The sequence below is a fragment of the Gekko japonicus genome, unplaced genomic scaffold, assembly GCF_001447785.1.
Source record: "Gekko japonicus isolate JY-2015 unplaced genomic scaffold, Gekko_japonicus_V1.1 scaffold1619, whole genome shotgun sequence".
Taxonomy (NCBI): domain Eukaryota; kingdom Metazoa; phylum Chordata; class Lepidosauria; order Squamata; family Gekkonidae; genus Gekko; species Gekko japonicus.
The window spans coordinates 78,488-90,226 of NW_015175408.1; the positions used below are offsets into that span (position 1 = coordinate 78,488).

The following is an 11,739-nucleotide window of genomic DNA, read 5'->3' on the forward strand; positions in this document are numbered from 1 at the left end:
GACACAATATCTACATAAAGTTTTCACAAGTCAAAGGAAATCACTTCATCAAGATCATGAGCTAAATTTCTATCTTGTTAATCTAAAACCTTAAAAAGACATGTAACAAATGATTTTTGCTATGCATGTACCATAAAGGTCCAAGCAACAATATTCAGCCAGGTGGTACTTACAAAAGCTTTGATTTCTTTTGCTTTCACATCTAATTCCTTATTTGACAAAACCACTGCAGGGACTAATGTGGTAAATTTTCAACACAAATACAGTGCCTCAGATTAATAAGGATATATCTCCCTTACATTTACTATTGAAGACCATAGGGAACATATGCTTAACTGGATATGTGATAATAGTCTCTTGAGACTTAACTCTGATCATTTTCATAGTCTTAAAAAATTGGATCAGTGAGATGGTTAACTAAAATCCATGTACAGTGTCAACTGATTTTTAGCAGTGTCAATGCACCACCCCCTTCTGCTATGTACACGTCAATAAGGAACACCCTATTAAATGCCCAAAATGAGCTCCAGATATCCAAAGATTATGCTATGATACATTTGTTAAAAATCATGGCAGACAAAAATTGATGATACTTACCACCACTGCCACTGCCAAAACCTCCTCCGCCTCCATTGTTATAGCCATCATAGCTACCACTACTGCCATAACCCCTGCTTCCTCCAGAGTAGCCAGGGCCACTGCCTCCATAACCTGTAGGAAGGTCAGACATGTTCTTGGATCCACTGGAAACTTCTGCTGGTGGAAGGGATTTGTCAGCAGAGGATGGCTTTCTCCTGCCCACCCAGCTGGAGCCCAAACAATTTCTCCCAAGGACTACGAACTCCCAAGAAAAGAGGTTTTGGGAAAAAATTACCCCCACCATGGACATTCTTCCTTGGATCCAAACCAAGGATGGCTTTTTAGGTCCGCATATGAATGAGACTTCTCAGAGACATTTGAACTTACCATCACTGCCAAAGCCATTATAGCCGTCTCCACTACTTCCATAGCCACCTCCTCCACTGCGACCACCAAAACCACCTGAGAAGAACAGGTTCCGTTATTAACATCATATTCCTGACGCGTAACTCAAATACCAGAATTTAAACTCAGTGCAGAAACTCAAGGAAACAGGTAAGCACAAATAAAGACCCTGAGGAGAAATCCCATTTTACCTTCCTTGTGGCCTCTCCTTGCAACCTGACAGTTTCAGCTCACCTCCCCAACTCCTTGTAGTTCTCTTCTGGTAGTCCCTTGCCTGTCCCCACTAGTCATTCTATAGCAACCTAAAAGCTACTGGGACTCTGAAGGGTTCCCCCCCCCCGCCGCAATGCCCACACATACTCAGATATCCCTATTTAATGAGGTGGGGGTTACCCCCCAAATTACGTCTATTTCTCTGGCAAACGTGGCATGAGAAGAGACTGGGAACCAGCCTATCAGTGGTATACTCCTTGACCCCTATCCTGGGAATGAGCCTTGGTCCGTAGTTGCTAGCCACACTCAACTTTACAAGTTAGAACAAAAAGTATACTGATTAAGTGGCTATGAAACACTATCTCAACCAAGCAAAAGTCTAACAAAAAATGCCCACGAACCCTTCTACGCCCTTATATTAATACTTGAAAGTAATTACCACGGCTACTGAAGTTGCTGCTACGGTTGAAGTTATCACCGCTGCCGAATCCACCTCCTCGGCCACCACCAAAACTGCCAGAACTACTACGACCTAAGAAGAGCAACCATCAGTGATTCTGAAGAGAACCTACATCATAGTTTCATTTGGTTATTTCCCACCAATGAAATGAAACTCACCTCTTTGGCTGGATGTTGCACTGGCCATTTCCTGCTTTGACAAGGCTTTCCTGACTTCACAGTTGTGCCCATTCACAGTGTGGTATTTCTGAACTAAACACAAAAGATAAAAATAGTGTCCAAGTTGCTGGCAGATGTTTAGCCAGAAAATGCAACAAGCCAAGATGTGTTTACAGACAGCTACTGGTATACTTACTGACTATCTTGTCCACAGAGTCATGGTCATCAAAAGTAACGAAAGCAAATCCCCTCTTTTTGCCACTGCCACGGTCTGTCATTATCTCAATCACTTCAATTTTTCCATACTGTTCAAAGTAGTCCCTCAAATGGTGTTCTTCTGTATCTTCTTTAATTCCTCCCACAAAGATTTTTTTCACTGTTAAGTGAGCTCCAGGCCTTTGAGAATCCTACAATAAAGAGCAAATGCACCACCAAGCTGTCAATATGGCAGATAAAACAAGACTTCTTTGCAAGCAAATCCTATTTAATTAATGGGCAAATTGTAATCAAAGTTGTTTAGGATTAACCTATACCTAATCCTAGGCATATTTATTCGGGAGCTACTCAAGCTTTGAGTCTGTTAGCTAATAAACAGGTAATGGGAAAATAGTAATCAAAGTTGTTTAGGATTAACCTATACCTAATCCTAGGCATATTTATTCAGGAGCTACTCAAGCTTTGAGTCCGTTAGCTAATAAACAGGAAGGATGAGAAAAGTAGTATAGCAATTCATTGCTTTTTTTAAACATCACATCTAGAATGTGCTTTTAGACTTGAAGGAGAAAGCAGTTCTTACCTCTCTGGATACGGCCCTCTTTGGCTCAACAACTCTACCATCTACTTTGTGTGGCCTGGCATTCATGGCAGCGTCAACTTCTTCTACAGTGGAGTAAGTGACAAATCCAAAACCCCTGGAAGGGAGCTACTCAAGCTTTGAGTCTGTTAGCTAATAAACAGGAAGGTTGAGAAAAGTAGTATAGCAATTTAAACATCACATCTAGAACGTGTTTTTAGACTTGAAGGAGAAAGCAGTTCTTACCTCTCTGGATACGGCCCTCTTTGGCTCAACAACTCTACCATCTACTTTGTGTGGCCTGGCATTCATGGCAGCGTCAACTTCTTCTACAGTGGAGTAAGTGACAAATCCAAAACCCCTGGAACGCTTTGTGTTGGGGTCTCTCATCACCTAAGAGGAACAGCAAAAATCAGTGAAACCAGATGACATGCTTGGTTTATTAGTCCTGAGACTACATTTCCCAATCCCTTTGTGAAAATAAAGACTACTAATTCTAGTAAAGCTACTACTGAACACTTAACTTACCACACAGTCTGTAAGTGTGCCCCATTGTTCAAAGTGATTGCGAAGGCTTTCATCTGTTGTCTCAAAACTTAGGCCACCAATAAACAGTTTGCGAAGTTGTTCAGGCTCTTTCGGGGACTAAAACATAAGTAAACAAAATGGAATCAGAATGAACCTCTATATATACACATTTCCCACTACCCTTGGGAACTAGTAGTCAGACAGACTTCAATAAAAGCCTGTAACACAAAATGGTATCATCTTAATTCTTTAGTGTCATCTTAGGCAATTAGTGTGCTTTTTTTTGTTTTAAACCATTTTTAAAACATATGTCATAAATTTACTGTCACACACTGCCCTGAGCCCTGCCCTAGCAGGGGCAGAGCAGTCTAAAATCAAATGAAATAAATATTGGTCTCTCAACACAGTAAAAATTAAGGGGTAACTACCTTTGTTGCTTTGATTGGAAAAATAAACACCAATGAGTAACAAGAGAATTATAAGACACTTTTTTGGTGGTGTTTTTTTAATAATCTTCCTTCCTCACTCAAAGCAGATAGACTCGATAAAGAGAAATTAAACTATCCTTGAGCATAGATGTGACTACTTTTTTCTCAGTTGCAAAGTTCCCTTTCACAAAAATGGCATACCCAGATTTTTGGGTGGTGTTTTTTTAAATAATCTTCTTTCCTCACTCAAATAATTCTATAATCAATAAAGAGAAATTGAACTATCCTTGAGCACAGATGTGACTACTTTTTTCTCAGTTGTAAAGTTCCCTTTCACAAAAATGGCATACCCTGAGCAGCAGCCATATTTGAGTAATTCCAACAGACTGCTACACAGCTTCATGAAAATTAGTGACAATCGTAAAATATTCAGAAAAGGGACAAATGACTGGAAAAGAAAGCAAAGCATTTAGTTTCTATGCTTATATGTCATTACACACAGAACAAGTATTTCATAATAAAAACATAAGTTACTATTTCTAGTTAGAAAATCTTCAAATCATGTGCACACTTACGCGGGAGTAACCCCAGCGTTTTGTAGGTTTCCCCATGAAATTATGCATTGTGGTCAAGTCACAAGAAAAATCACGTAACGTAAAAACGACTCGGTGCACCCCGCAATATCAAAAAGAGAACTGAAGAAACACCACAGACAATTCCCATGAAATTATGCATTATCGTCAAGTCACAAGAAAAATCACGTAACCTAAAAGCGTCTCGGTGCACCCCGCAATATCAAAGAGAACTGAAGAAACACCACAGACAATGCGAGCGAGCACGTGGCACGCCCAACCCCCACAAAACTCCAAAGGAAGTGAAGAGGGAAGTACGCAAGCGTCCATTATATTTCCCCCCATCTCATCGCGCAGGCGTCAGCCAAAGAGCTGCTGGAAACGCCACGCAGTGTAAAAATGGCGCCTGCCCTTTGGAAACTAACGCGCATGCGCATTCCGCAAACAACGCCCGAGGAAGGTCCAACGAGCAATGAAAAATTAAAAACCACCCGCTGAAGAAGATATAAAAAGCAAGATAACATGCATAGTAAAAAAAAATGGGAACAGACATTTAAGCGCATACTTTCCAATAAGCGATACCCCACACCGGTAACTGGATAATTAGCAAATGACAAAAAAAATACAGAACTCTACAAGCGAGAATTACAAGGTAGATCTAGAACCAGCAAATAACAAGGCCAAGGTCAGATCGTTACCTCAGACTTCGACATGATAGCGACGATGAACCGACGAGGCCTAGTCCGAGACGAATGACGCTCCCTCCCACTACAACCGAGTTAGAAAGGAAGCGATTCACTCCTGCGCCGTCGCCTCAGTATCAAGGCCCGCCCCTTGCCTATTCCCATTGGCTAGTCGTTTCCACCTTACTGCTTCTCATTGGACAAAGGGCAAGTCGCCCATCTCTCATTGGAAAATCAGACAGGGGGCTTCGCCTGCTTGTCTCCTTGTCCCCGCCTTTCTTCGCTTTCCATTGGTTAGTTATTTCTCACGCCCTTCGGTGCAAGGGAGTGTTCTTGCCCTCTTCTTCTCTCTTTGCCAATCACAAGGCAATATCCTCCTCTGCTACATAGTTTCTTTGTGATTGAGTAGTTGGGCATCCGGGTTTTATTCACGATTGGCTGGAACGACCACATCTGGTCTGGGATTGGCTAGTCTTCTCTTCGTTCATTTTAGTCGAGGCAGAAACGAAATCCAACGTTTATCAACCTTAATGTTTAGTGGTTTCTTCGCTTTTGAGGTGGTAAAAGTGTGTGCTAAGGCAGAAAGGCGGGAAGCAAACAATAATAGTAAAAACTTGCTTCTAGACACTACAGAACACGTTGAGGCGTGACCTGCTAGTGTGCGCATGCGTCAAAAAGTGTCGCGTAGTACGGAGCAGACGACTGCGCGCGCCTCACGGTAGCGCAGTGAGCCTGGGAAAGGGCGGAGGGGTTGGCGCGTGCGCATAGGACGGCTATTTTGGCGGGCGTTGCGCAGAAGCAGCGGCTGTGAGGGGGTACAACCCAGGGAGGGGGAGTTGGTGTCGTCGGGAGCCCGTTACTTTCTCCAGGTGAGCGATCACGAGAAACGGTCTTGATGGGTAGCGCGTTACCGAAAGCTTGCAATTCCTGAGGGGAGAGGGGCGTGGTCTCGGGGTTGGGAAGCTGACTGAGCCGTGAGGAACCGTTGGAAAAGGGGGCGGGAATAGTAGCTTGGGCAGGGCTCTGGGATGTGACTGACAGCGTATCGGGTCGAAGGTTGAGGTAGTTGGAGGCGCGGGACTATGCGCAGAACGGCAGGCGTTTCCACCAATAATACAACGGGGTTTGCACGAGAGGGTGTCGCAGCTCTCTTTGAGTGACACTTAGATAAGCCAATGAATGCGCTCTCGGCCACTAGCGGTTTGGAGTATGTAGCATTCCTCCATGGTGGAATTGAACGCAAGATACTGTGGGGGGAGGTTGTAGGATTTCCCGCCATGAATCCCGAGAAGGAGATGCAGCTGTTCTTTTGCGCCTCACCCCGTAATGAACAGAAGCGTATTCTCAGTTCTTTCTCTTAGTGATTTCAAGCCCCGTTACCTAGGCATTGTGGTCTACATTAAGTCTATTGAATTTCCCTGGAGTAAAATGTCGTACTGGGAGCTTTGGAGTCTCCACTGTTGCCTTGGCCCGGGGTGTGAGTGTGCTTTCTCTGATACAAGCTTTCGCCTCCGGCATCCGAAGCCTGGATACACTCCCCCCCCCCCTTTCCCTCTCTTCCCTTTCCCCGCCCCGCGGATCTCTCACTCTTGCCGATCATTTCCAGTAGACCTTTGTCAATATGAATTGTATTCTCAGTTAGTCTCATAAAACCCAACATCCTGTACTGGGTGCTTCACAGTTGCAAATCCAAACCTTAGCGTCGGGAACTTACATTGCCATTAACTCCTAATGATATTTCCTTGCTTATTATTGTTTTGTATGTGCTTCCATACAAAGTTTGGTATTAGGCGCCGTTTTAAAAAATGGAAGATACTTGTTTGGTAAAGGAAAGGGCCTGTTCAGTAGAACACAAGATACACAGTAGAATACAAGATACACATTCACACAACTTTGGCAGATCTAGTATTGTGATTGTTGTGTTACTGCTCTTATTTTGGTTAGCTGCTGTTATTACTTTGGGAAACAATTGACTTGAGAACTGGATGAAAACATATGAAACAATAATTACAATTTGCTGGTATAACAGCCCTATTTACCCTTGCAACAATTCTGTGAGAAAGTCAAACGTTTTGTTTAAAAGTCCTATACTGAGGGAATAAAGATGTGGCACATTTTGCTGTGGCAGTAATTGATTATGGATATCCTGAAGAAGACAGATGTTTGTATGTGATTGACTCTCTGATTTTATGGGAAAGCATGTTCAAACTTTTAAAAAGCGGTGCTTTGGTTCTTGCATTTATTCTTTTTTAAAAAAACATCTTTGTTCCGCTGACTAGCTCCTGGATGTATTTAATAAACCTGTACTTGAATGTCTAAAATAGGAGGAGTGATAACCATACAATTTCTGTTTCACTCATATTTGGATCCTTTTGCTGTAAGATTAAAAAATGAATGTCACCTTATTTAAGAAGACAGAGTTTTCATTAAGAGCTAAACAGTGCTTCAAATGAATGGTTTTGACCCAGCTGCCAATATAAAGTATCTAGTCCAATGATTCTCACAATCTGAAGAAAAAATGCCTTGTCCCTTTAACTGGAACTTAATGTGTGGAAATAAGCTGCCGAAGTATGTTCATGTCATGGAGGTAGATAACATCTGGTAAATGATATGCTCAAGCTCTGTTAAAGGGAAAAGGTATCTCTCCCCCCCCCCAGTAGTTGGTTGACAACCCCATTTTCAGTGTAGTACTTGCAAAGGTGGTTCTTGGAGCCTTTCTGCTTCATGAGTTTTGGGGATAAAATCCAAAGCCTTTAATGGAGCTGGGTAAGAAGAACTTCTGATGTTTTCTTAGCAGCTAACTAGTGAAGCACTGAACTTATCTCAGGCAAGTATGTCACATCAATGTATTCTTTGTTTGGCCATGAACATTTTTCTATTTATGGGCTTGGCTTTCTCTTCCTGTGGCTGCACACTGAAAAATATTCCCATTTCTTTTCCTCGAAGGAAAGAACCAATCCTGGCTTTCCTCCACTCCATTGGAGCAGGAGGTGCTTTGGAAGACATAGAGGAATTGCTGTTGCATTTGCGTGGAGCAGGGGTCCTCAAACTACGGCCCGTCTGCGTGGAGGGTCTAAATGGAAAGCAACCCATTACAGGATAACAATTGATTTGAAATCTCCCAACATTTTAAGGAACCTTTTAGTATTTTTTTACTGTAGCACCATCCATAGCAGCCATTTTGTGGTAGCACTCACTACCCTCTCTCCAAATTCAACTTCCATGGGCTTAGCAAGGGTGGGGGTGGCAACCCTTAATCTAGTTCCATGAAGAAAGGGAATGAAGTGTTTGTGTTGTACCTAAGAGTATTTATGATCTGACATGAAAGGGGACTACTGCCGTCTCCAGAGAACACTGTGCTTTACTTTCCCTCCCTGCTGGACTGAAAAGAAGGACAAGACTTGAAGGCCTGATTTGTTTGCACCAATGTTGCGCAAGTAGTGGAATAATAATGCATGCCTTGTGGTATTTGCCTAACAAGCAAATGTGTAGAATTCCAAGTAATGTAAGGATTGTAGCCAGTGGGGTACTGAAAAGATAGTAGCAGACTCCCAACAATTATTTAGTGGAGGCGGGTTTAAAGGAGATATTTGGCGCCTACAATAGTAGCGGAGGATTTCCTGCATTATGGCATAAAGTTTTTAATCCAGACTGCACCCTCTAGTGTGGTGTCTGTATGACAGGAATCTCGCACAAATGGGATGCAAAAGCTGAGTATATGGGACTAACGTTCTGTCTGGGCCCTTGTACTGGGGTGTTTTTGCTTCCTCAGTGTCTTGCTGAAGTCTGTATTTATTTACGTAAAGCTTTAAAGTGCTTTTCTTTGTAATGTGGATCCAGAGCTGAAACTCTAAAATATCACCTCAACAGGTGTCAACTCCATCTGCTCCCACGCATCCCCTTTCTTGGTGGTTTGGGACAGGCTCCTCTCTACTCTATAGATGCCAGCCCAAACACCAGTCTAAGCTCTGAGAATAAGGGTGAACATAACTGTAGGCAATGAGCTACCGTTAAGAGTCTTTGGCTTTTTCATGTACCTGAAAGGAGGTGGGGTAGATGCTCAGCTGACCAGATTTCCAAACAGTGGGGAAGAGAAGTGCTCCAAACAACAGTCTAGGGAGGGAGAACTTTACTTGTCCTGTTTTTAGTTGACCATCTTCACAATACAGATTGTTGGAAGGAAAGGGATGTACAGGTAAGCTATGAGGCTAGCAGATAAATAGTGACTTGAATGGCAATGTTTACTAGTGGCTAAGAGGTAAAGAGCATGGAAGTCTGAAGAGACAAGCTGAGGGTGCTACAAGGTCTGTCTATTTCAAAACACTGATGTTGCTTGCGTGGCAGACTTCTACAGAACCCCCCCTGCTTTCAAAGCTCCCATAGGGGCTAATGGATTCTAGCAGTCAGTTTGATAAGTAGTGGCACTGTAGTCAGTTTGTATCATTCGAGAAACTTTATTGATTGTTTTGGGACAGGATGGATTGATTTAATCAGCAAGGGGGGAAAGACCCTTAAATGCAGTTTTCCATTTTTAAGTTAATACATTTTCTGAACAAGCCTTCATTTTAATGGTTGCTACACCAACAAAAACACACTAGTTTGCAATCAGAGTATTTACACAACCCAAGAACATAATCCTAAATCTTTGGTCACAAGAGTTGCATGTTTTTTGCACCACTGAGATGTTTCTTCTTGGTTTTCTGTAGACATTGAAGAAGACTAAGCAAGATTACTTGCTTCAGTATGCAGAAGATTCCCTGCCTTAGCCTTAAAGTAAGATACATTGAACAAAGTGGGAGTTTTTTCTCAGTAAACATGCATAGGCTTGGGCTGTAAATGTAAGAGTTGGTAGTCTGGGCAAAGTAGTATTTTCCCATGAGACAGAAAGTAAATGTCCATGCTATTGGTTTGGTAGACTCATAAATATTCATAATTTGAAACTGAGCACATTGCAGAGCTCGGGTATAAAATAGCACAAGATTACTTATATGGATTTAGTGCAGTATAGAATAGTGTATCCTTGGATCCTTGCCCTTGTAGATTTGCTAGTTTTTAGATCTAGGAGGAAGTCCAGAGTAACAAATACAGCATGTGAATGTGTAAACAGTCATTAAGCTCTGAAGTCTAATTCCCCCCCTACTCTTTTTTTATTGAAAAACAGCCTTTACAGCCTTTACTCAATCTAACTGGAGATCCTGAGTCAGTGTTAAGAGGTTCGATACAGTAGCATTCAAATTTTGTGGGTTTTTTAAAAAGCTTTTAAAGAGTCCTTATTAACAAATTTTTAAAAATTCATTCTGTTTTAGGAACAACCCTCCCAGTTATCAGAAAACTACTGGGTATGCTCTTGTCTTTAGTAGGGTCATGGTAGTTCAGTGATTAGTTTTTCCACTTTCATCCAATTCCCCCCCCCCCCAAAAAAAGAACACCCTTCGTTGTTGTACACATTGAGAACACAAATGGGGGGAATTTGTTGATGGTAACTTCAGAGAAAGGACATGTTGAACAAAAACAAGCATGTTGCACAAACAACCAAGGAGGAGAACAAACATTTTTACAGTGTGTTGCTAACCTATGTTTGTTCAGAGTCCTTGCAGATATTCCTTTTTGGAACATTCTGGACCTTTACTCCTCCAACTGCAGATGCAAGGATAATGCACCCAGCATAGGTAAGTAAGGGAGGGGAATCCCCTACTTCATATGTAGAGTACTGCAAATGTCTCCTCCTTTTCTGCCCCCAAATTTATACTACTTTGTAATGGATCAGCAATTCCCCCCCCCCCTCAAAGTTGCTAGTAGTAAGTATGTACAGTGTAGAAAGGCCCTCCTCCCCCCAGGACAGGCTAGCACATTGTGACCACGTTGTTGGTGTGATGTCATGCCTGTGTAACTGCTTATGCAAGTAAGGTAAACGGGGAACACAACTCCCAGCTACTCCGACCGTTGCTTACTGCTGCCCAGCAATTATAACCTAATTTGCCTTACAGAACAAGAGCCCTACAGAGCAGCCCAAACAAAAACGGCACACAGAGTTCCAGTACAACTCCCTACAAGTAAGTACTGTCCCAGTCTCCCTCAACCGGGGAATCCCTTTGTGTCTGAAACAGTGATCTGTCAGAAGACGGTTCTGATGGTTATGGATCTTTCCTGCTTTCCCTTCAGTCAGTAGTACTCTCTCACCCTGGGAAGATGTATTCCTGGGTTTGTGGATGAAGGGGCTGCGATAAGAGGGGGGAGATGGATGAAATCATTGTCCTTGCCTCTTCTGTCAGCAGAGGACCAGTTTCTCCTCACTTTGGACCAATAGTTTATGTGGCTGTTAGTCCATGTTGATCTTGCAACCCTGGGAATAGATTTTCTTATGACTGGTAAGCATTGCTGGGGGGAGAGAAGCAGTGTTCCCTCTAAGCTGATTTAGTGTGAGCTAGCGCACAGTTTTTTAGTCTCCAGCTTACAGATTTTTATCTTATCTTAGGAAGGATGGCTCCAGAGCAAACTAATTTATGCAGTAGCCAAATCATCAACTCACAAATTAAATGCCAGTGGCTCACAAAGTAGAATTTTTGCTCACAAGACTCCACAGCTTAGAGGGGGCATTGGCGAGAAGTGGGGAAAATCTGCTATCCTTGCACTGGATCCAGCTGAAAGTGTGAGAATGCCATTGGGGGTGGGTAGATACGGGAACTAGAAGAGCACATGTGCATAGTGCTTGAGCCCACTTGCTGTCTGTTGCTGCTGTTACTGGCCTTGTGTCTCTTTGCTGTTTGCAGGTAGCCTTCCAACTGGGTAGAGACCAGGATTGATCCTGTTCATGTTGCAGAGCCAGCCACCTTAACAGACATCCAACGTGACTGTTCCTAACTGTTCTGCTGTGGGGTTGCCAACAATCTTCTTCTAGTTTGGTTCCTGTGGCACCAGAA

General features: G+C 42.7%; 1 protein-coding gene and 1 long non-coding RNA gene across 6 annotated transcripts in view; one reads left to right on the forward strand and one right to left on the reverse strand.

Annotated features, from left to right (window-relative positions):
• Positions 1–4,939, reverse strand: part of HNRNPA1 (heterogeneous nuclear ribonucleoprotein A1) — an 8,912-nt gene extending 3,973 nt beyond the window's left edge. For 2 of the 5 annotated variants that reach the window (XR_001482928.1, XM_015425731.1), the window contains exons 1-9: positions 4,835–4,939; positions 3,137–3,253; positions 2,968–3,001; positions 2,612–2,724; positions 2,012–2,222; positions 1,816–1,908; positions 1,637–1,729; positions 967–1,041; positions 598–753 (exon numbers count right to left, since the gene is read on the reverse strand). Coding sequence is in view for 4 of the 5 variants with exons in the window: in XM_015425731.1 (XP_015281217.1) it covers positions 598–753; positions 967–1,041; positions 1,637–1,729; positions 1,816–1,908; positions 2,012–2,222; positions 2,612–2,724; positions 2,968–3,001; positions 3,137–3,253; positions 4,835–4,849 (907 nt within the window). In the remaining variant the exon portion in view is untranslated. Of the gene's footprint in view, positions 1–597; positions 754–966; positions 1,042–1,636; positions 1,730–1,815; positions 1,909–2,011; positions 2,223–2,611; positions 2,725–2,854; positions 3,002–3,136; positions 3,254–4,834 lie in introns of all 5 variants that reach the window. The other 3 variants (XM_015425733.1, XM_015425734.1, XM_015425732.1) reach the window with 3 other exon arrangements.
• Positions 4,940–5,555: 616 nt separating this feature from the next.
• On the forward strand, positions 5,556–10,850 carry LOC107122618. The gene is made up of 3 exons (XR_001482927.1): positions 5,556–5,688; positions 10,406–10,488; positions 10,807–10,850. It is a non-coding gene; the product is annotated as an uncharacterized LOC107122618 (long non-coding RNA).
• The last annotated feature ends 889 nt before the right edge of the window (positions 10,851–11,739 follow it).